This window comes from Artibeus jamaicensis, unplaced genomic scaffold, assembly GCF_021234435.1.
Source record: "Artibeus jamaicensis isolate MK-2021 breed Jamaican fruit bat unplaced genomic scaffold, CSHL_Jam_final scaffold_1964, whole genome shotgun sequence".
Taxonomy (NCBI): domain Eukaryota; kingdom Metazoa; phylum Chordata; class Mammalia; order Chiroptera; family Phyllostomidae; genus Artibeus; species Artibeus jamaicensis.
Genome location: NW_026522030.1, coordinates 32479232 through 32503566, shown reverse-complemented (window position 1 = coordinate 32503566; position 24335 = coordinate 32479232). Strand labels below are relative to the sequence as shown.

Here is a 24335-nt window from a genome sequence, read left to right as displayed (position 1 = left end):
AATATTAAGAGCATATCTCCCTGTTGTCAAATATCCTCAGGACACATATGTAAAAGACAGCGTCATTGTCTATCCTATGATTGTGCTGTAATTAATATTTAATCCATAACTCGGGATGTATAGTTTCCCTAGAGTTTTATGTTAGTTTAAACAAGGTTTGTCTGATTATCATTATTTATCAGTCTTTCTCGATATCTTTAATTTTTTAGACTAGAGTTCTGTTCTGAGAATTACTGCTTCCAAGGAATTAATCAGTTTTAGGGCTTGGATAAGTTTTGTCACATCACTTTCCAGTCAGAGATGGGCCGCCTACACTGTCACCAGATGTGAGTCTTTAATGCACTCATTCCTACCAGCACTGAGTAGAAAGAAAAAAGAATATTTTCATATTTTTGTAGCTTTGATTGCTGGTAAATACAAACATTTTTTTCTCTGTTCAGCAGGTCCTCCAATATATTTCACTTATTATAGAGCGTTGACAAGATGCTATAGGAACCTAACTCTTGTTTGTTTCAGCTAGACTGTGGGGAACTGGTTTCCTGATACACCATTTCGCTGCAGTTCCAGTAACCTAGTTCTCCTGTGAATTATGTACAACTGTCTTTTGCCCATTCTATTCAAAGTGGCAGCAGTTTTCTTAGCTACTTATTAGAATTACGTGCATGTTATTGCCTCTCATAAATGCTGAAAACATTTTCTCAGTTATCACTTATTTCTGAAATTTGGTTTTTGTTTTGTGTTATGTTTTAACAGAAAAATGGTCATATTGATAGAAAATTGGAGGGCAGGATTTATATTTTCAGATAATAACATGATTTTAACTGAAGTTTTATCCTTTAAAATCAACTAAATATTCACGTGCATTTTTTTTGTAATCTCAATTTTTATGTTGAGCCATTCATCTAGAACTTTGGTTTATGATATGTAGTGTAAAATGAAGTTCTGTATTTTATAAACAGACTAACATCACTGAGTTACTTTCCTTTTTTAGTAGTTTAGTTTAGGACCTTTCCTTTATATCAATACAGTTAAATTCTCACACCAGGGTCTCTTCTGGCACCACGTTTTCTGATTTATCAGTCTGATAATTCTTAGACCAGTAGTACCCACACTGTCTTAGTTTCTCATTTCATGATACATATTTAATGTCCTATTGAACATGTGCTGCTTGTTTGCACAGACATTCTTAAGTTCCCCTTTATAAATCCCACTGGAATTTAATTTGAATTTACATGCAATGTAATGGAAGAATTACAATATACACTCTTTTCATCCAAAACATAGCCCATGCCCCATTTTAATGAAATCTTTTAATTTTATATAGTATTTTTCTTGTTAGTGTTATTCCTATTTTTGGTCTCATTGCTATTGTAGTGGAAAATATTCCATATTTTCTATCTGTATGACCATTTTGCTGAACTCTTACTAATTTATAGGTTTGAGTTTATTTTCTGCGACAGTTGAGGTACTGCAGCCATAGTATCTGCAGTTTTTATTCTCCTTCCCAATGTAGTTCTGACTCTTCTCTTGTCGTGCTGGCTACCAGTGCAGGAGCATTCGATCCTCCTGGGATATGATACATAACACTTAATGAAAAAAACTTCTTCTAATGCAGAAACGATGTAAACAGAAGTTTCATATACCTTTAGAGGATAAATATATCTTTCCTGCAGCTGTCTCAAATTCTTTTTCTAGATACTGAAGCTAAATGTACTTTGCGAAGCACCTTAACAGAATATCTTACATATGGATGTAGTTCCTTCTGTTTTAAATAGGTGGTATCCCAGAATCAATAATGATCTCGGATCATTCAGTACAATTGAACTAACCAGACAGAGCTAGATTGTACCAGAGTTTGTTTTATTTTGCTTACAGCTTGTAATACTACTGTTCATATTCATTTTATCTTCTCTGACAGGAGAAAGTACATCCAAAAACATAAATGGAGCTTATAGTAACCTATTACCCTGTGCCTTATGGGATGTGCTTCCATTTCAAATTTTGGTAATGTTAAAATTCTGAACAGTTATAAATCTTTGTGGTTTTTCTCATTGCATCTTCAGAATGTCCACTTTGGCACTTGTCAGATGAGAGAATAAAAACAATTATTCCAATATTACCCTGCAACTAAAATGCTAATTGACATCTGGGACAGTTTAAAATTCTAAAAGAAACAGCACAGCATGCGAACTAACCACACAGAGCCCTTTGGCACATATGAACAAGTGTTTTGGGGGGAGCAGGGGAGTTAATTCTAGAAATCCCTGGTGAAATTTTAAGGCTACTCATGACCCTGGCCTCTGGAGCTGTGCTGTTACCTTGATAAAGAGGTCGGGCTGTCTGGAGGCACAGATGGCATTGCTGTAACCGATGCCTGTGCTGTGCCATCGAGTGCCAGGGACTGGGGCACCCAGAGCTGGCTGAACTTCCGCCTTCCACAGCAGACAGCTAAACTGTCCCTCGTGGTACTAGCTATAGAATTCAGTTTAGAGATCCATTTTAAGCTTTTGGAAGAATAGAGATAATCCATCAAATGACTCTTACAGTTAATCAGAAATATATCTCAAGTTCACAGCACTTCAAAACGACTCATCTCTAGTAGATGATTTTCTCTAAGTAAGAGACCAGGACCAAACATCAGGTTGGATGTTGGCCCCAATGCTTCTAGCTGGGAAAGCCGTTGTAACACTTGGGAAATCTGTTCTTTCACCTGTAAAATGAGGGTGTTGACTACTAGATTTTTCTCTGAGTCATTCTCCCCCCTGTTTTACTATTTCATGTTCTCATAACTCAGTAATTGTAGAACATAGTCCCATAATGACTAAAGGAGACCAAGTTTCAACAGTCAGTCCCTTTGATGAAAATAAGTGTGGTTGAAAACATTTCTGACATACTGTTTGTACATTTCATGCAATATGTTTATTGCTAGTTAAAGTCCTATGAATTTTCTATGGGAAAGGACTTGAAGATTATGAGGCCAAATGTCCCAAAGTATGAAGAACAAGGAAAAGGGGAGCTAGTTCAATAGAGCAAAATGTCTATAACTCTCCTGTCATTAGAAAGCTTTTCATCAATCACCAAATAGTTCCATCTTTCTGGAACTATTTTCTAACTACGCATTCTCTCTAGTTCTATACCAAAGAATATGTAACAAGAGAGATTAGGAATCTTCTTCCCAGGTCTGGAATTCTTTAAGCTTGATCACACTTTTGAAATTTATGTGTAGTGTTCTTTTGTTGAGTTGCCTGTTGGCCTGTGGATAGGATACAATTTTAAATCTATTATCTGTGCCTGAAGTACCTGCTTTGTAATCCAAGACTGGATGCTGAACAGCTCATGCCATAATGCTGTTTCTTGCTGGCTACAGTATCTCAGAGGTATTCAGTGGCTTTAATGACCTTGGAACAGACAGGCAATCTGGTCCAAGCATTGAATAATAACTTTCTTTTTCTTTTCTGTCAACAGCTCAACTTCTCGTTTTTCCATAAATCCAACATTTTTATCATTATGCATGTTTAACTGCCGTTGTTTTCTTCTTCTTTACTACAGTGGCATTGTTCAGTTGAATTCTGAAATATCTGTTATCTCCCACAAGGCAGCCATATGTGCTCTGAGGACCAGGCTATGACTCAGATTTATATTCTTGATACTTCGGTAATTGAGGTTTTCCCCCCAAAAGTCAGGAGTTTGACTCAGAGCTTATAGCCACGGTGAACATTATTCCTCCATCTCAAAGAAACTCTCCCTGCATAAGAAAAAAATCTTATTCCAAATTCAAGGTAAAGCCAACCTATTTAAAATCATTCTTCTAAGTGTTGTTCTCATTTCTTTTGTAAAGGTCCCTGTGATCCTGAGTGCAGTGAGGTCGGCTGTGATGGGCCAGGACCTGACCACTGCAATGACTGTTTGCACTACTACTACAAGCTGAAAAACAACACGAGGTAAGAGGGAGGCCAAGTCACACCCCCCACAGCAGACCCCAGGAGTTCCCGCAGGGTCACTGCGGGCCAGGCATTCCGACGTTCCCCCCACCAGGCCCTAAGAGCACTGAGAGTGTGTGTAAAAATTACATATCTGGGGAAAAGAATCCATTCATTTGATCTATGGCACTGGGGGAGAGTTCTACAGGTTCCCTGCACCACCAGGAAGGTGAACAGTGGGTCCTCGAGCAAATTAAGCCTGAAATATCACTGGAGGCAAAGCTGTCCTCCTTTGGGTACCTCGTGAAGAGGCTCAGTTCTTAGGAAAAGATAAATACTGGGGAAAAGACAAATGCTGGGAAGAGAAATAGAAAGCAGCAGGAAAAGAGGAAGACCACGTAGGAGATGGACTGCAGCCATAAAGGAAGTCATAGGCAGGGGTCCACAGGAGCTGCACAGGGCTGCTGAGGACAGGACGCTGTAGACATCGCTCATTCACAGGGTGGCCATGAGTCAGCGCTGCCCCGACAGAACGTAATACACACATGCTGTGAAACCTGCCAGTGTCTTTTCTCACATTTGGAAGGATGGTGGGGAGGGACTAGGTACACAAGTACCAGGTCTTCCCCTCCATTCTGTTCCACCCTGCTGATGTTTGACGGGCGCTGCTTTTTCCCTTTGTGGCAATGCAGCGTGTGGGCCAAACGGATGCTTCCCCACATTCTCCCAGGTGCCGGCCTCAATGTGCAAAGGTGTTAGTCTTCCCTGCTCCTCCTCACTTTCCTGCTCTGGGCACTGAGACTGACCTAGTCTGACCCTGTGCCCCTGGCTTCTGCCTCAAGCTGTGCAATGCCTGTCTACAGGTAGGGCCATGACACAGTGACTGTCCCGTTAGGGGCCATGCTGTCCAGCTGTGACTCACACCCCTGCCACCTCCTCCCTCCTTCAGGTGAAAACTCACTGTAGGGAGCTGGCTTGTGGTGGCTTCATACTCCAGCCACCCGGACAGACACAGGCATGTTCCAAGTCCTGTTTACATCCCTGCTGGAATTTAAATTCCTTAAAGCAGAGGCCCTTGGCTACTCAGCACCTCTATTGTCTCCTCGACTTACTAGCAAAATGCCTGCCATTTAATTGGTACTTAGTAAATATTTGTTAAATGAATAAACTTTGAAAAAATAACTTCGTTTATCATAAACAGAAATTCAAATATATTTATATTTAGACAACAGCATATAACCACTACCACCAAGCACACAAAAACAGAAGTAACCCCTTATTAGTGACCTTTTTGCATAAAATAATGGTTCTCACTACTTTCCCTTGAGATTCAATCTCTAACCATTGTCCCCTTTAAAAAGGTAGAACTGAACTGGAAAGTGGTTTGGATTGAGACACACCTTAGTTGGTGGGCTTGGTATTCGTAACTGCGTTGCTGCCTCAGCACCCTGCACAGGAAGAAGCGTTAACCGACAGAATTTGGCCATTCACCTGTGGTGTTACCATCCTGTTTAGAAAGGGTTTGGGGACTGAGGTGTTCAGCACTACTACAAGAGAATGCTGAAGACTGGGTCGCGGGTGACGCCGCCCTTCTTTCCCTTGTGCCACCACACAGGATCTGTGTCTCCAGCTGCCCCTCTGGCCACTACCACGCCGACAAGAAGCGGTGCAGGAAGTGCGCTCCCAACTGCGAGGCCTGCTTCGGCAGCCACGGGGACCAGTGCCTGTCCTGTAAACACGGGTACTTCCTGAACGAGGAAACCAACAGCTGTGTTACTCACTGCCCTGACGGATCGTATCAGGACACAAGTGAGTTGATTTCAAATGTCTGGGTTTTAGGGAACAGATGGAAGGTTTTCATTTGAGTGACCTGGGGAGGACTATTCTTCCTCCATGAAATCTACGCCTTGCTGGACATCAACCCGGATCTAGTCAAAAAAATTTTTTAAAGAACAATTTAGAATTGTTTTGTAAAAAAGAGTGCATGTAAAAAGGCCTGTCGCTAACTCTGTCTGGGTGTCTTGAAGCCCTTTTCCAGATTTATTGACTTGCTAGGACTCACCATATAGTTGTGCTTGCGTATTCGGTTATGATTAACTACAGGAAAAGGCTCACAGGACAAAGTCCATTGGAAACTAGACCTGAGTTTCTAAGACTTCTCCCTGCAGGGGACTTTCCCCAGTGACAGTCTGTGACCATATGTGAAATGTAGTCCGCAGGGAGCCTCCACAGGGACTCAGTGCCCGTGGCCGTTACCGTGGTGTGGTCACGAAGGCACCCTGTGCCCAGCCCTTACCAAAACCCTGGACTCCTGGAAAGAAAGCAGGTGTGCGGTGTAAACCGTGCTGTTGACACAAACGGTTTAGGCATCAGGAGCCACTCTTATCTGTTAGGTTGGTGGAGACCCTCCTGAAACCAAGTTCCCACCCTTCCAAGCAGGCTTTCAGAAGGCAGCAACCAGGCCTGTTCTATTCTGCACACTAACCAAAGGAACCCGGCCAGTGTGCCATCCAAGTCTGCTTTTCAAAGAGTTTGAAAATACGACCTTCATGTAAATGTAGAATGGACGCATGCCAAACACTTACTTAACCCACCAGTGAGGGAACCTGCAAGGTAACAAATGGGTTCAGAGACTATCAGGTATTTAGTCCACTGGGGAAGGCAAAATGAAATCCATTTGCTGAGTTGTAAGCAAATAATTTCCAATGTGGCAATCAGTACTAGAATTTTGGGGTTCTTTTTTCAAATGAACATATAGCATTTACAAGTTTACCAAAGAAAAATCTTTAACATGTACTTCACAGTTTGCGGACTAATTAACCATCATTACTAAACAGAGAAAAGGACGCTCTTTAGAAAATCAAATAGTCCTTGGGAATGCCTGTCTGTTAGCACTCTGGTACGCCTCTGAAAAGGGCTGCAGAATTTTGTTGTATTTCAGAATTCTCGGTCATTTGTCTGAACAAAAGATCAAACCATGGCACACGATGACAGTAAAATGTCACGTTTCTGCACAACCTACAAAAGAAAAAACCCAAGTGTAAAGCCATAAGAATTGTGTATTTAAAAATCAGGCATGAATACCGAAGTGAATACCCTGGCTTTTTAACAAGTCAAATTCTCCCTTGATTCAAGGGCAGACGTTTCTCTGTGGTAGATGGGGTTAAGCTGTGTGAGCTTAGCATTCGGAGCAGTGGTGGGAATTCCCCTGCAGTGCTTCTTGTTTCTAGACTTTGGAACATGAGCTATGACTTGATGGAGAAAGTGGGAGTGTGGAGAGGGAATAAGAGATCCACAGAAATTTGGGGGGGGTGGGGGTCAGATGCTACTAAGGAGTCTAAACTTTGAAAAAGAAATTTTGTTCTAGACGGTATATGACAGGATCCAGATGAGTCAGTTCTTCCAGAACCTGGCAGGGTGATAACTAAGGACAGCTGTTCAGTTACTTTGCTGATAAGAGTGGGCTGTGCATCTCTCTCCAGTGTAACTTTTGTGACAGCTTCATCTTTCAGTTGCCCACTCACATAGAGCTTAGTAATCACATGTGATCGTGGTTCCTAACAATTACTGCTAACACATTTACAGTGCTTTAAGTTTCATACAGTTCCCTTGAATAATTTCATTAAGTCTGCAAGACAAGCTGAGATGCAGGCATTATTCTAATATGCACTTAATATTTCATAAGTGGAAAAAGGAAAGACCCTGAACTTGCCCACAGGAAATCCTAAAAGCAGAGCACAAGTCCAGGTCCCATGCCCTGTTCAGTATCCTCAGTGATACAGTGCAGGGTGGGATGGGGCATGTGGTAATTACCAGAAGGTTGTGAATGACTTAATATTTCATGTCGAGAGGTCAGGCTTGAGAAAGAAGCTGGACCTCCAGGAGGTCCTTACAGAGATCGTTAAAGCGGTGTTTCTCTGTGGAACCTGGAGAACCCCAACATTTTGAGTACAGATAAGAGGAGAAGCCTATGAATAGTCAGTTCTATACATACATGTGGTTATAATGTACTTATATCTCAGAGAAGGTATCAACTCTCCAGAAAAATTTCACCTAAGGTAAAAGGCCTTACTTAGAACAAATCACCATTTTTCACCACAAAGCAATCATGCATTCTCCAGTTTTTCCCTAATGGGGGGCCGGGGGGGCGTGTTTGGTATTACACAGGAAAGCCAGTATTCACAATATATTTGTTCAGTCAAATACATTGCTATCTCCAGAATACAGATATTACTGAAATATAATACTTACATATATTTCCCAGCCACTATAAAGACAAGACACTATTCTAGACAATGCAAGAAGTAACCCTTACCGTGCATTCTTAAATGTGGGTCTCCTTTTACAGCAGAGCTCCTCGGAGGGGTCCCCAGCCGTGAGTGCGGGGCAGGATGGGGGGGCCTGTCATTCCTTTCCACAGCCACAGGCATTGCTTCTCATCCCTGACACAGCAGCACTGCCCCGCCTTCATCGGTGGGATTTTCATTGGCAGAGGTTAGGAAACCCTGCTTGGGAGAGAGAATGGGAATAGCCAATAAACTATTCAACTAAGAATGAAGTGGGCGCAGTTCCCCTGCCTGAGCACTGCCCCTGCTGCAGTTCCCACCTGCATTTGATTGCTGAGGAGCGATTGTCAGTGTTGACTGTGGGGCTTTTCCTGCTGTGTCTGCCCAGGGCCATGTGTACTACAGTAGACATTATTAGCAAACACTAAAATAGCTTCCCAAAATTTTATAGAATCCAATGTACCAAATGATTTTATAATAACCTCGTTACTTTTTTTTTTTTTTAAACAGAGAAAAATCTTTGTCGGAAATGCAGTGAAAATTGCAAGACGTGTACTGAATCCCACAACTGTACCGAATGCAGGGATGGGCTGAGGTAAGACAGCCTCTTGTAGACAGAACCCTCGCACGTCACCCTGGGTTTGACTCCCATTCAAACTCTTGACTGCTATTTGCACCATCTCTACCACCATATGTGAAAAAGTGGATGCCATCTTGGCTAAGGAAAGTTTATAAACCAAATAAAATTCTCTTTGGAAAAGATGGCTCAGACACAAGCAAATAAAAATGGCCATTTGAGAGGCTTTCTTCATGCTTTTTAACTGGCAGTGGCCAGTCAAGGACTGCTGTGAAGGTCATGCCAATGAGTTATATATTTAATCCCCCTGATTCATTCCTTCCACGGTCAGAAACTCTCCAGATAGCCAATCAGTCTCTTATCTTTAGAGCCTCGGGCTAGGTTCTATTATGCTATAGTCTGCACGTAGATTTAACACTTAGAGGTATTTTCCTTAAATGGATGACTGGGTTGTGGCTAAAGTCAGATGTAGCAGGTGCTCCAATAACTCTTACTTATATCAATTAGCCTGTGGTAAAATTGGTTTTGTTACACATCCCTTTGCTTCAAGGCACAGAACCTATTGGCAATAATAAGTGAGGTCTTACTGTAGTTGATAGATTCTGTAAGAGAAAGACAATGCAGCTCAAAAGTATTTTTGTAGTCTCTCTTGATTAGAGAAGGTCAATCCACCTCCGTTGAGTGCAAAGTTGGACTCTGAGTTTACATAGCACTAGAGTTCTGCTGCACTCCATCCCTTGTAAGGGTTGATACTACCTCTATTTCTACCTTTAATTGGAGGTGAAATAAGCAAGGTCCAGACAAGTAATCCTTCACAATAGTAATACTGCAATATCATTTTTATTTAGCTTGATTAATTACCTGTGGCATTATTTTTCATAAGTGCATTCAGTGTTTGTTTAGCACCTTTCATCTCAAGAGAGTCTTGACAAATATCGGTCTAGTCAGCCCAATTTTTTTTTTTTTAGAGAAGCAGCAGATTGGTATAATAAGAGAAAAGATAGATGTGTCCACCTCTGCTGTGTGACATTGGCCAAGTCACTTAACCACTCTGGGCTTCAATTTTCTCATCTATAAAATGGTGGTAACCCCTATGTTCTGGGTTATGATAAGGATTAACCATGATAACATTTACAAAGCACTTTTCTGACATATGATTGGTTCATGAGAAAGAAATTATTTAAGATTATTTCCTAAGGAACATTTTATAAAATAAGTTAACCAGCGCTCTCCAATAGAAATGGGAGCCACATGTGTTAATTTTAAGTATGCCAGTAGCCACATCAAGAGAAGTTAAAAAAAGTACAGATGACATTTATCCTAATAAAATATTATCACTTCAACATGTAATTCATATAAAAGACTCTTAGTGAGATATTTTACATTCTTTTGTTGTTGTACCAAGTCTTGGAAATCTGGTATGTATTTTATCCCTAAACCACACCTCAATTCAGGCAGTAATTTTTTGATCTCTATTTAGATTTTATAAAATTTAGTTGAATAGCCCTGGATGGTTGACTGAATGAATTAAGTGCCAGCTGTGAGCCAAGGGGTTACCAGTTTGATTCTCAGCCAGGGCACATGCCTGGGTTGCAGGCCAGGTCCCCAGTAGAGGGCACACAAGAGGCAACCACACATTCATGTTCCTCTACCTCTCTTTCTCCCTCCCTTCCCCTCTGTCTAAAAATATAAAATAAAATCTTTTTAAAAGTTTAGTTGAATTAGTAGCCACATCATTCTAAACTTACTCAGAATTTTGCCAATAACAGAAGTTAAGTGCCGGTTTGTAAAATGTAGACTGAAATTAAAATTCCATTCCTTAGCCAAACTAGGAGCCACACTTGCCTGAGCAGATAGGACAGTGCAGGTCTAACCCAGCCGATTTTTCACGGAAAAACGCAGTGCAGCCTCTATCTCTTGCTGGATAAATACCAATTTCAGAAATTATGACCTTTATTAGAAAAAACTAGGTAGCTTTTTAAAAATTTGGATAAATTTTTCTGAGGTCCAATGTCCCCTCACAAAGAGACCCATCTGATGCACTGTCCTTTTTTCCCAGCTCTACAGAAAAGGAAGAGGTGTTCTGTTTTAAAGACAGCTCTCTCAGCAAGTGAGGATCTCTGGGAGTGGAGAACACGCTCACTTACGTTGCCATTACTCTTGTGAAGGCTCCTGTATTCTCCTTAGGGACTTCCAGGTTGACCATTTGGCCTCGAAACCTATAAATTTTAAAATGATGGTTAAGAACAAACATGGAAAAATATCTTTACATTAAATACTGGAAGGAAATGGATTAAAATGTTAACCGGTCTGTTTAGAGTTCCTTCGTCTACTTTGGTTTTATTGACTGAAATAAATTTTACTTTGTAAAATCAGTGTGACCCCCATCTATGGCAGAGCCCAATAAGATGCGAAGTGGAGCAATATAAAGAGCTCAAGAAACAGAGCCCATCTCCTCCTGTCATCTCTGCGGTGACCTAGGGTGACAAGGCCCTCGCCCTGGTTCCAGTCACCCTAGTGACTTAAGTGTGTAACATTTGCATATTAAGTAATGAAAATTCTATTAATTTATTTTGAGTTTGAAAAATCCATCTCTAGATTATGAAAAATATATAACTGATAGAATTTAGGAGAGTAAAAAAATACAGATTTCTTATTTTACATTCTAGAAACTCATCAGATACTAAGTTTGCTAGACAGAAAATATGGTACAGATTATGTCTAGAAACACTAAATAGTAATAAAGAAAAGTTGAGGTGTTCAAGAAAGCAGCAGAGTAGGTAGGTAATTGTGCTAAATTATTCATTAGGATTTAAAATAAATCAAGAAATACAGGCAAAAGTACTGTATTTTCAGACTATAAGACGCACTGCCCGTGCCCCCCCCCATTTGGGAGGAATAACGGTTGTTAATGCTGCTGTTGAGTTCTGTTTACATTTGCATGGTGAAATATTATGTTGTTATTTAAATATTTTACCACTTTTTTGTGTCTTATGGTCCAAAAATATGGTATATTAAAACTCTGTTGTAGGGGCCTACAGGAACTAAAATCAGAAACACTTAAAAAAAAAGCTGCTGCTCGTGAGAGTTTACGCAGGGAGGGTCATGCCCTACAATTTTTTAATGTATTATGTGGTAGGTCTGGATATCAGGGAATTGTTAAGCATGTTATTGGGTAATGCAATTGTTTTGTCCATACAATACTTTTTAAAATCCTGGGTTGTAAGGTGTGTCGGGCAGTTAAACAACTCAGAGAAATGTCCCCAAACCTGCACGCATGTGATGCAGACATCATTATGGTGAAGCACTGTGGCATCAAGAGGCAAAAACTAGAAGGTACAAGGGCTATTTCCCCCATGTTGAAGCTTTGCCAAACCCACAGGTGTCTGGGGGGAGCTGTATTTGTTACGGGTGGAACTGGGGAGTCACTACTCTGCCGGATGACAGCAGTCTGTGTCTATGTCTTCAGCCTGCAGGGGTCCCGGTGTTCCATCGCGTGTGAGGATGGCCAGTACTTCAATGGCCAGGACTGCCAGCCCTGCCACCGCTTCTGCGCCACTTGTGCTGGTACCTTCTCCCCCAGTCCTTCTGTCTATTCCTCTGTTCTGGTTTAGCTTTTGTTGACCTCTTTTTAACCATCACTCATGCAGACTTACTTGGTATTTTTTACAGTAGCTGCTAGAGAAGTTTATTTCTCTTCCAATAAGCACAAATGTATTCTCATTGAAAGTCAGTCCTCAGCATCCTATCCTCATTGAGAAACCTAAATACCCCAGTGATACCTCCTTCTCTTCCCAAAAGATTTGATGGTCTTGGAAAATGGGTTCAACTTGAAATGGAGGGGGGTTGTTTTTTTTTCCAAAGAATGTAAGAAAAACACAAATATTATAACTCTCAAAATTACAACATATTAATGGCATTTTCACAAACTGTGAGAAGCAGCCCATCGTGCCACTTCTGAGGTTTTGTTTCTGTCTCCTGCGTTTGTCTTGCTTTGAAGGGGCAGGTGCTGATGGGTGCATTAACTGCACAGAGGGCTACTTCATGGAGGATGGGAGATGTGTGCACAGCTGTAGCATCAGCTATTATTCCGACCACTCCTCAGAGAATGGATACAAATCCTGCAAAAAGTGAGTGCATGTACCCCTCAAGCCCTAGCGTTTGGTTATTGGGTTCCTTATTTGACTGCCTTCATAAATACTCTGAAACGTAGTTTTAATGATAAAATGAGGTTCAAACATTTACCTATGGAAACTGCCTTGCAGCTTAAACCCAGTTTATCTCTGATATATTGATATGAGAGATATCAGAGATCTCTGATATATTGATATATGATATATCATTATCAATTTTTCTTTTGCCTCAGGGGGACTTTAAAACCTTTCAATTCACACTGTCTACCTGTTAGGTTTTCTTGAATGTTGCCATCCTAGGAATTATTTTATTAAAAGATTTTTGTGCCATTTTCAAAGAGATTTAAGCTTAAGACATTTAAGCTTAAGACAATAAGAGATTGATAGTAAACAGTTTTTCCTGTGCCTGATGTGTGAAAGGATGATAAATTCTGCATTTGCCCCATAGATGTGATACCAGCTGTTTGACGTGCAATGGTCCAGGGTTTAAGAACTGTACAAGCTGCCCCAGTGGGTATCTCCTAGACTTAGGAATGTGTCAAATGGGAGCCATCTGCAAAGATGGTGAGTACAACTGCTCATTTTCATCTTCTAAGCAAAGTGCAGTCTTTCTACTTTAAGGCTTAATAATATATTTCCACTTAAAAAAGAAACGAACAGGGGTGAGTCAGGCCATGCCTGATATGTCATTGGTATTCATTCATCTTGAATTTATGTCTTCAGTGGGTTTATTTTTTGGTTTTAGGATATTTTTCATTGCAAGAAGGGATAACTCACCTATAGTCTCACTGGAAGATGCACAGCAAAATTGAGCAGAAAGTACAGGGAGCTCCCATACATCCCCTGAACTCAGGCCCACGCACAGCCTTCCCTATCATCAGTATCCACCCCAGCGTGGTGCGTTTGCTGCAGTCAGTGAACCTGCACTGACTCACCATTATCACCCCAAGTCTGCAGTTTACATTAGGGTTTACTCTGGGTGTTGTATGTTCTGTAGGTTTGGACACATGTATCATGATGTGTAGCAACCACTGTAGTGTCATACAGGACAGTTTCACTGCCCTAGAAATCCTCCGTCCTCCACTGTCATCCTTACCTCCCCCTGGTCTTTGAAGAGCACTCATTGTTTACTCTTCTATAGATTTGTCATTTTCAGAATGTCATATATTTGGAATTATACAATATATATAGCCCATACCCATTACTTTTTCATGTATTTCTTTCCCATCTTTTGCCATATGCACCTGGAATTTTGTGTTCTGCTTTTTGCACTATTAGATATAAACATAATCCTATGTTTTCCAAAGTATTTAGAAACTCCATTTTTAATAACAGCATAAATATAAATTCTCATGGAGATACCACAGCTTACTGCCATTCTATCATTCGGCTTAAGAACAATCAAATGGTAGCTAAATCTTCATTAAGCCCATGAAGATAAGAATTAATGACAGAAGCAGGTACTTTGGATCCATTTTTCTTTCTTTACACTAGTGGTTCTCAACCAAAATGCCAGGACCTCACACCTTCCCAAAGACTAGGCTTATTTTGGTCTTGGGGTTGAGTCTGAGCATGAACATTCTTAGGAGTTTCTCAAATGCTTCTCTGTACAGCAGGGTTGGGACCCTCTGAACTCCATGCCCTTGACAATTTGGCAAATGCCAAGTTCCCTCACTTCTCTACCTTAAGTTTCCCCATCTATACAATGAATGACTTTAAATCATTCCAACTCCAACATTTTGTGAACTATGACTCTCGTTATAATTCATATTAAGGGGGCCATAAACTTTGTCCCTATATTTATGCAAACAATACATATGTAGAAAAATGATTTTGAGCCATTGTCGTTCTATACATCTTCGGACTGTTAGGAAAATAAACTATGTATGTATTTAGAATAGTCTTACCTGGCAAGGTCATTCCCCTGTGTTTATTCCTTGTCTTCCTTTGAATGGCTCCTCTTCTAGAAGTTGACAAGAGGCAGAACAGAGCTGTGGTTGGGAGAAAGTGGATTCAGAATGCTGCTGTTCATATCTGGGCTCTAGGCCTTGGGCAGGTGTGAAATTCTATGGGCCTTACTTCCCCCATCTGTAAAAGGATGACATCACTGACCTCGTATGGTCATTCCACAACTATTAGGAATCCCAGAGAGGCTTCAGAAAGAACTGGGCATGCAATGGCACTGAAAGAACACCACTTAGGCTCTCGTTTCCATGGAGCATCTCAGGTGACTTTGCATCTTCATAGCCTCTCCGATGTGTGGCAGGGCAGGCTCTGTGTCCGAGGTTTTCCTGACCAGAGCCGATTCCCACCACACAACACTGGGGTGAGAGGGTTGGTTGACCACATCCCCAGGACCACACAGGTATCACTTTTTAATTATCACCAGCAGGTGCCCTTTACCCTTGAAACCAGGGTTCCCCTATATCTGAATTATGGCCAGAATTTTCATAAGTTCATAACCTGAAAACAGAGGAAGGTTTTTAAGTGCACTGACATAAAAGATCCACTGTGACTTGAAATTTTTCCCCATAGCACTTGGTGCCAGTTATTTCAAAGTTTGTGATGCTTTAACTCCTGTCCTACACCATGATAAGCACAGGATAAGTTATGCCAAATGGCCCCTGGGTAAAGTGGAGTGTCGGGATTGTGAGCAGTATTGGGAAAGGAACAATAATTTGTGATGAGTCCATTTTCAGGTCAGTTAAAGAAAAAACTATTGAATTTCTGCTCAAGATGGCAGAGTAGGTAAACACTGTGCTTGTCTCCTCCCATAACCACATCAAAATTACAACTAAATTATAGAACAGCCATTATTGAGAACCACCTGGAGACTAGCTGAGCTGAATTGTTATAACTAAGAATATGAAGCAGCAGCCCCATTGAGACTGGCAGGAGGAGCGGAGATGCAGGTCTCACTCTGTGTGGCGAGTAAGAATCAGGATGAGTATCCCGGCTGTGGAGGTCTGCCCCGAGGAGAGAAGAGTCCTCATAACATCTGGCTATGAAAAACCACAGGGACTGTGTCCAAGAAAGACAACAGGCTGCTAGAGACCTATGTGCTATAGATCTCAAAAGACCTACCATGTTTTGCACACCATAAGATGCACCTAGTTTTTAGAGGAAACTAGGAAAAAATTTTTTGAAAGACAAAATGTAAAATATTTCACCAATGTAAATGTAAACAGAACTCGACAGCAACATTAACAGCCACTATTCCTCCCAAAATTGGGAGGGCTGTGCATATTATACTTCAAAAATACAGTAATCACAGATTCCCTAGCTCACAAATTCACTTGCTCTAAGCTCCAGCACAGGGGTAGTAGCTTGAAAAGCATCAGGAACATACAAGGAAACAAACTGAATAACTTTAGAGCAAGGACTAAAAAAGCTGTAGCTTTTAGGGTTAGGGCAGCTCTATGGGGGGGGGGGGTAGAAGTGCTTGCAGATGCTGTTGAGCCCTCCCTCCAACCCAGGCACAGGTGGACACCAAATCTGAACTCTGTTAACCTAGGTAACACTGTTTGCCCTACTCTGGTAATTCCATGGGACTCCACTCCACCCAAATCACACACCCAGACTGAACCTCCTTCAGCAGCTCTTATACAAAAGCAGCCTGCCTGGATTGCACTGCAGATTTTCCTAAATTTTTCCAAAGGTCCACAAGCTACAAAAAAGTACCAGATATCCACACTTTACCATCTTCCTCCTCCTAAGCAGCCCCAAGCACAGCACTAGTGGCAGCCGGCCTGGGTTCCCAGCATAGCCTCTCCCAGGCACCTGCAAGCACAGCAGAGGTGGTAAACAACTGTAGATCATGGTGTAGCTCCTACCACCTGGCCTCAGACTAGGCACAGGCAGTGAAGTTGGTCTATAACTAAGCCTCACCCAGAAGGCCCCAAAACAACATACCCAGTGGCCAGCTTCAAGCCATACTATAGCAACACCCAACTGGCATCTCCAAAGGACAGACATGGCAGGCACCAGAGCCCCACTAAAGCAACATTCTCTCTGTGGAATCAGCACCCACACAACTCATCCAGTGTAGTCACGGCCAGTCCCCACAGCCATTAAGCTACAGGGTCAATCCCACCCACTGATGTACCAATAGCAATTAAGACTCAACTATAACAGCAGGGTACACAACCCAAACAAAGAGAATGAGACTCATGTAACTAGGAGACTGTGCCACCAGGCCCCACAGGACACCTACTTCATAAGGCCATCCTGCCAAGATTGGGAGAAATAGCTGATCTGCATAAGTGTAGAAACAAACACATGAAGGCTGCCAAAGTGAGGAGACAGAAGCATGTCCAAAATGAAAGAACAAGACACAACTCCGGAAAAATAACTACACCAAGTGGAGGCAATCTACCAACACACTGTTCAAAACACTGGTTATAAGGATACTCAATGAACTCAGAGGATGAAAGATAAACTCAATGAGAGCTTACACAAAGGGATAGAAACCACAAAAAAAAAAACCCTGTCAGAAATGAAAAATACAATAATCGCAATGAAGAATAAATTTGAGGGAATAAAGAGATTAGATGAAGCAGGGGATCAAATCAATGACCTGGAAGACAAGGGAGCATAAATAATCAGGAAACCAAAAATTAAAAAAGGATTTAAAAAAAATGAGGATAGTTTAAGAGGCTTCTGGGACATTATCAAGCATAACATTTTCATCATATGGGGTACCAGAAGTACAAGAGAGAGCAAGATATTGAAAACCTATTTGAAGAAATAATAACTGAAAACATCCCAAATATGGTGAAGAAAATGGACATATAAGTCCAGGAAGCAGAGTCCCACACAAGACCATCAGGAAATACTACATACAATTATATGCCCCAAAATTGGATAACTTGGAAAAAATGAATACATTTCCAGAAACATACACTCTTCTAATACCAAATCAAAAAGAAAAAGAAAATTGAAACAGACTAATCACTACTAACTAAATTCATCAGTAATCAAAAAACTCCCAACAACAAACAAAAGTCCTGGACCACATGACTTCACAGGTGAATTTTACCAAACATTCAAAGAATTAATACATACTATTTACAAACTAAAACACTTGAAGAAGAGGAAAGGCCCCCATTGTCCTGATTCCAAAACCAGACAAAGACATTACAAAAAAAAGACAGACCAATTTCCCTGATGAACATGGATGCAAAAACCCTCAAATATAAGCAAACAAAATGCAGCAATACATTAAAAAGATCTTACACCATAATCAAGTGGTATTTATTCCTGGTATGCAAGATTGCTTTAATATCCACAAATCAATTAACATGATACACCATATATACAAAATGAAGGATAAAAATCATCAATAGATAAAGAATTCAAAATCCACATCAGCATCTAATTATGATAAAAACTCAGCAAAGTGGAGATAGAGGGACTATATACCTCAACATAATAAAAGCCATATATCACAAACCCAGCACTAACATCATACTTAATGGTGAAAACCTGAAAGCTTTTTCTTTAAGATCAAGAATAGGACAAGGATGTCCATTTTCACCATTCTTAGTCATCATGTTATTGGAAGTTTTAGCAACATCAATCAGTAAAAAACAAAAGGTATCTGAATTGGATAAGAAGTAAAACTCATTATTTGCAGAGGACATGATACTACATAGGACCCTAAAAAACTATTAAATGAATTTAGTAAAGTAGTATAATATAAAAATTAATGTTCAGAAATCAGTTATATTTTTAATTCCAACAACTATCAGAAAATTAAAATCCCATTTAGCCTTACATCAAAAAGAATAAAATACTTAGAAATAATTTAACCAAAGAAGTAAAAGACCTGTCCTCAGAAAAATATAAGACATTGAAGAAAAAAATTGGAGATAGAGGTAATGGAAACATTAACAATGTAAAAATGTGCATACTACCCAAAGCAATGTATAGATTCAATGCAATCCCTATCAAATACCAGTGTCATTTTTCAAAGAACTAGAATAGCCCTGAAATATATATAACTACAAAAGACCCTACATAGCCACCACAATTTTCAGAAAGAACAAAGTTGGATTTATCATAGTACCTGATGTCAAACTATAATACAAGGCTATAGTAATTAAAACAGCATGGTACTGGCATAAAAACAGACACTTAAATCTATGGAACAGAATAGAGAGCCCAGAAATAAACCCATGACTCTATGGTCAATTCATCTAGTGCAGCAAGAATATACAACAGGGTAAAGATAGTCTCTTCAATAAATAGTGTTGGGAAAATCAGACACATGCAAAGGAATGAAACTGGATAACTTTCTCATACCATGTAACTCAAAATGGATTAAATACTTAAATATAAGACCCCAAACCATAAAAATCCTAGAAGAAAACATAAGCAAGAAAGTCTTTGATACTACTCTTAGTAACTATTTCCTCAGGCAAGGGAGACCAAAGAAAAAATAAACAAATGGGACTACATCAAACTAAAGATTTTTGCATAGTAAAGGAAACCATAAAAAAAAACAAAAGGAGAGCCTACTAATCAGTAGAATATTTCCAATGATAGTCAATAAGGGGTTAATGTCCAAACTATATAAAGAACTCGTACACCAAAAAATATATGGTTAAAAAATGGGTAGACCTGAAGACACTTCTCCAAAAAGGACATATAGATGACCAATAGACACATGAAAAGTTGCTCAAAGTCACTAATCATTAGAAAACTGCAAATAAAAACCACAATGTGATATCACCTCACACATGTCAGAATGGCCATCATCAATAAATCAACAAAAAAAGTGCTGGTGAAGATGTGGGGAAAAGGTAACTCTCATTCACTTTTGGTGGGATTGTATATTGATGCAGCCACTTATGGAAAACAATATGGAGGTCCCTCAAAAAATTAAAAATAGATCTAGCATATGATGCAGCAAGTCCACTTCTGGGTATTTATCTGAAGAAATGTAGAACACTAATTTGAAAGGACATCTGTACCCTATGTTAATTGCAGCAATATTTACAGTAGCCAAGATATGGAAGCAATCTAGGTGTCTATCAGTAAACAGTGGAATATATATATATATATATATATATATATATATATATATATATGAAATGGACTACTACTCAGCCATAAAAAAAGAATGAAATCTTGCTATTTGTGACAACGTAGATCTAGAGGGTATTAAGTGAAAGAAGGAAGATAGAAAACAATGCCATATGATCTCATTTATATGTCGAATCTAAAAAACTAAAGAAACAAACTCTTAGGTACAGGGAGCAAATTGATGATTGCCAGTTTGGAGGGATGGGTGAAGGGATTAATGAGTACAAATTGGCAGTTATAAAAATGGTTACAGAAATGTAAGGTACAGCATAGGAAATACAGTAATACTGTAGTAACTCTGTATGGTGTCAGGTGGGTACTAGACTTATTGGGGTAATCATTTTGGAAGGTATGTAAATGTCAAGTCACTATGTTATACACCTGAAACTAATAGTGTCTCTCAACTGTAATTTAAAAAATGAATGATTAGCACAGATTTTAGAGAGTTTACTTATAGAAGTGAAGAAGGAAAATAACCACATGGTAGATCCAAGAGAATCAGAAATACTCTCATTCTGAAAGGTGATGGGTTCATGGATGGTCAGGGTATTACTATATTTGTCTTATGTTACATATTCTATGTAGGTCTCAAGATATTACATATTATAAGTCTAATGACCACTAACTTTGTAGGAGAAAAAAATATTAATGGCTCACCAGGTTTTCAAGTCACATGTCAGTTGCATTTAGGGATGTGCTATTTATTCTTTTTCAACTGTCATATTTCAGTGACTCTAAGACACTTTATCATCTCTGAAATCAGATGTACCTTGTAATTCATGGTAGTTTACAACTGCTTTTGACCTAACAAGCTAGTGTGACACAGTTGTCATTGACTGTACATAGAGATGTCTAGTCAAGTGAGGCACACGGTTGCTACTTATGTTGAATTCAATTACAGTTCAAAATTGCTTCAAAAATTTAAATTGTTGTTCAATATTCAAAGGAGTTATTGCCCAGAAACACAACATGTTATATAAGCTTAAGAAATACTTTCAATAAGCATAAAGTTGGTAAGTAAATACTGAGCCATCACTGAATATAAAGAAGCATTTTTGCCTTGGTAGTACTTAAAATAGTGGTGCATCTCAAATCCAGTGTCTTAGAGTCAATGAAATATAGTGTAAATGACTATTACTCTCTGTTCCAGGTAATTCTGAAAATGAAAATTCTTTGCTTATATTATTATTGATTTCTAATTTATTATTTTTCTAATCTTTTTTTTCCTTTCACAAATGGATACCAATCACATTTACCACTGGACTGCAATATCTCTCCTTGAAAAACAATGCTGTTGACTGAAATCACTTTGGGTGGACCAAATTTCCTCCTTGTTGACTGCTCCTGAATGATCTCTTCCAATCCCCCAATCTGCCTCTCTGGCCAATCAAAACCTTCTTCCGTGTGTGCACATCATGCTGCTCTCGTCCTCAACTCCTCTTTTCCTCTTGCTGACTTCCTGGAAAAGCAACGGAAGAGTCCTGGGCGGAAGGAGGCTTCTGTATGCTAGTGAAAAAGAACAATCTGTGCCAACGGAAGGTTCTTCAACAACTCTGCTGCAAAACATGTACATTCCCAGGCTGAGCTTCCGTCCTAGATTTCTTTGTTCCTGTAGACTTATAGATTACTCCATATTATTATTAAAAAGGAAAAAAAAGCAAAAAAAAAAAAAAGCAAGCCACCTCTCTCTCTTTCTTGCTCTTTTTTTTTTCCTCTCTCAAATCTGTGCAGGGAGATGGTGAACTGTTTTGTCAGAACTTAAATGGAAAAAAAATAATAAACCTACAACAAGCCTACCTTTTATAACTGGGTGTTTAGTGCTAAACAGCCAGAACCACAGAGACAGTATTGTATGACCAAAGCATTTGATGCCAAAATTTGACGTTCAAGTAATGATTTGATTTCCTGCCCTGGTTTTGAAGGTCCATTTTTTTTCCTTTTGCATTTACTTGCTTGTTTCCCCTTTGAGATGCCTAAAAATACCTTTCAAAAAGTCACAAGAGTAGACATAGAACAAAATGAAACAGAAAGCTCTTGCGTTAGTCACTTTTCATGCTTGAGTCCATCACTGGAGGAAATGGCAGAAAACTGGACCTAAGGGCATTAAGGACATCCCGCAGAGTTGTGCTCAGTGTCGCTTGTCTCAGTGTTTCGCAGCTGAACGTAGATACTTTCCACACACAATTTACTTCATGCAGTATGTGGTTTTGGCATTATACTCACTTGATAAGTCTGCTCCACTGGTCGCATCAGATCGACTTGCTGCTACTGGCTTTTCCATTGTAGACTGGGTTATTTTACACACAGTTGGTTACGTGGGATCGCTCTGCATAGTCAGATTGGTGATGGACAGAATGAAAAATTACCTAAAATAGCTGAGACTGCTCCAGCTCCCCCCAAACCCAGAGTGTTCACATCATAGACCCTGCACAATCTCTTGGTGCTATCTAGCCATTATTCCCCTAGCACTTTTTAAAGTTTCCATCAGAAATTCCACTTGTTGTGACAGGAAGCATTTTGGGTGTGATGCAGGAAATTTCTTCCTGGAGTCAAAAAGTTTCTAAATGTCCTGTATTTTTTAAGAAATGGAAATGATTTAAATAATATTTAAGCTCGTGCCCAAGTTGGCCGGGCAGTGTTTTTCAATGGTGCTTATTAGAAGTTTTTTCATCTTCTCATTTTCAGAAAATAAAACTGGAAACTGAATACGGGCGGCATGATTGTACCCTCCTGGTTCTGTTATTCTCCCACTCCTCTGTCCCTCTCTAACTGTGCTGTGATACACCTGTATACTGAGTGTCATTGAGATCATCTGTTTTCTTGGAAATGTCTTCACTGGTATTCTCCTGACTCCCTAAACACATCCTGGAATCTAGCAGACTGAATTATGTGGAAACTGTTTTGGATAAGTGGTCAGAAATGAGGAAGCCTGAGAGATCTTTTTACCACCTCTGAGTTTCTCAGTTTAGGGGAGGACAGACTGGTAACAGGTGTCCTCACTTTCCATATGAAAGCTCCGTTGGTGACCTCATTTGCTTTGCAGTGCCCAGCCATCTTACAGACTTTATTTTTATGTTCAAGATGTCACTGGCCTCACAGATGAGAAGAGGAGGCCTGTCAATATAGATTGCCCTAGGAAGGAGTTGGGAAGTGAGTGCAAAGTTCCCCGTCTAAGAAACAAGTTAGTAAAAAGCCTACATTGAAAATATTCATTCCTAGACATCAGAGTTAACATTCAATCCAAGATGACTAACAAGTAAATAGTCTAATGACCCTCTTAATTAGCACTATAGTAATACTGAGTCACATAATGATTCATAAGTAACTAGGGAATCAACTGATTTGCTGAGCGATTTTCCTCTTTGTAGCAATGCAGGCCCTTCTTACCTGAAGAAAACAAGTCACTTGTGGGTATGGCATCTAGAGTCTTACATTAAAGGCACAATCTTTAAACGGACAAAGGTGAGCACAACCTAAGCAAGGTCAAGCAGGTGGGGAAACCAGATTTGCCTGCTAAGGAATCCATCTAACCGAAGCATCCAATATTTGAGGCACAAAAGTAAACTATGATGGGAAAGATAAAAATGATGTCTGTGTTCTTAGACAAATAACCGTCAAGAGGACAGCCAAGTTCACTGGGGTCCACCCAAGTGTATTCTGGTTCCCACTGACCACGCAGGTGCACATCGTGGAAGTACTGGTTTAACTACTAGTGTGTTGCTGCCTCGTTTATCTACAGAATATTATTAACTAGAACATAATGCTTTCAAAGTTTAAGTTAATGTTATATATTATGTATAAATATATATATTCATAATGAGATATATGTAATGGATAGTGCAAAGTTTGGAGACTTAACAAATGCTCTAACCTCCTAGAGACAAAAGTCCTATCTTCTGTTCTCTTTTGTCTTTTTATTTTTAATTAGTGATCCATTGTTAAATCCAGATCCACTTTTACTGAAAAATACTGTACATGTGTAAAATGTTCAGTTGTTTTTTTGTAAAATATAGTAGAATGGTTGTAATTGATACTGGCCAAAATCAATGTTATTCCATATTTTATTTTTTCTATTAAATTAACCTAAGTTCCTGTTTATTTGATCTGTCCATACCCATGTGTAAACATCTCTGAAAGGGCGAGGTAATGTGAGACTTCTCTGTTCCCGCGTAGAAGCTGAATATGAAGGAAAGGGCAGAGGGGAATGAAGTATCTGAAGAAAGGGTGAATGGAGGTGGGCAAAGGAGGGGGGAAGTAACAGCAACATTAGAAAGGGACGGTTTAGGATTGGTCATAAATGTATGTCAGATTCCATTTCTTAAAATGTTGCAAA

The 24335-nt window shown here is 39.7% G+C and overlaps 1 protein-coding gene and 1 long non-coding RNA gene across 5 annotated transcripts in view; one reads left to right on the top strand and one right to left on the bottom strand.

Annotated features, from left to right (window-relative positions):
• PCSK5 (proprotein convertase subtilisin/kexin type 5) overlaps positions 1-24335 on the top strand; it is a 419085-nt gene that overhangs the window by 264971 nt on the left and 129779 nt on the right. For 3 of the 4 annotated variants that reach the window (XM_053656428.1, XM_053656427.1, XM_053656429.1), the window contains 6 exons: positions 3839-3941; positions 5536-5729; positions 8717-8801; positions 12253-12350; positions 12784-12913; positions 13365-13480. In XM_053656428.1, coding sequence (XP_053512403.1) covers positions 3839-3941; positions 5536-5729; positions 8717-8801; positions 12253-12350; positions 12784-12913; positions 13365-13480 — 726 coding nt within the window. Of the gene's footprint in view, positions 1-3838; positions 3942-5535; positions 5730-8716; positions 8802-12252; positions 12351-12783; positions 12914-13364; positions 13481-21470; positions 24101-24335 lie in introns of those variants that run through there. The other variant, XM_053656430.1, reaches the window with a different exon arrangement.
• LOC128626053 (uncharacterized) overlaps positions 5707-24335 on the bottom strand; it is a 47509-nt gene continuing 28880 nt past the window's right edge. Inside the window, exons 2-5 of the long non-coding RNA XR_008389928.1 lie at positions 14824-14907; positions 10931-11002; positions 8236-8425; positions 5707-6938 (exon numbers count right to left, since the gene is read on the bottom strand). This is a non-coding gene — a long non-coding RNA (uncharacterized LOC128626053). The remainder of the gene's footprint in view (positions 6939-8235; positions 8426-10930; positions 11003-14823; positions 14908-24335) is intronic.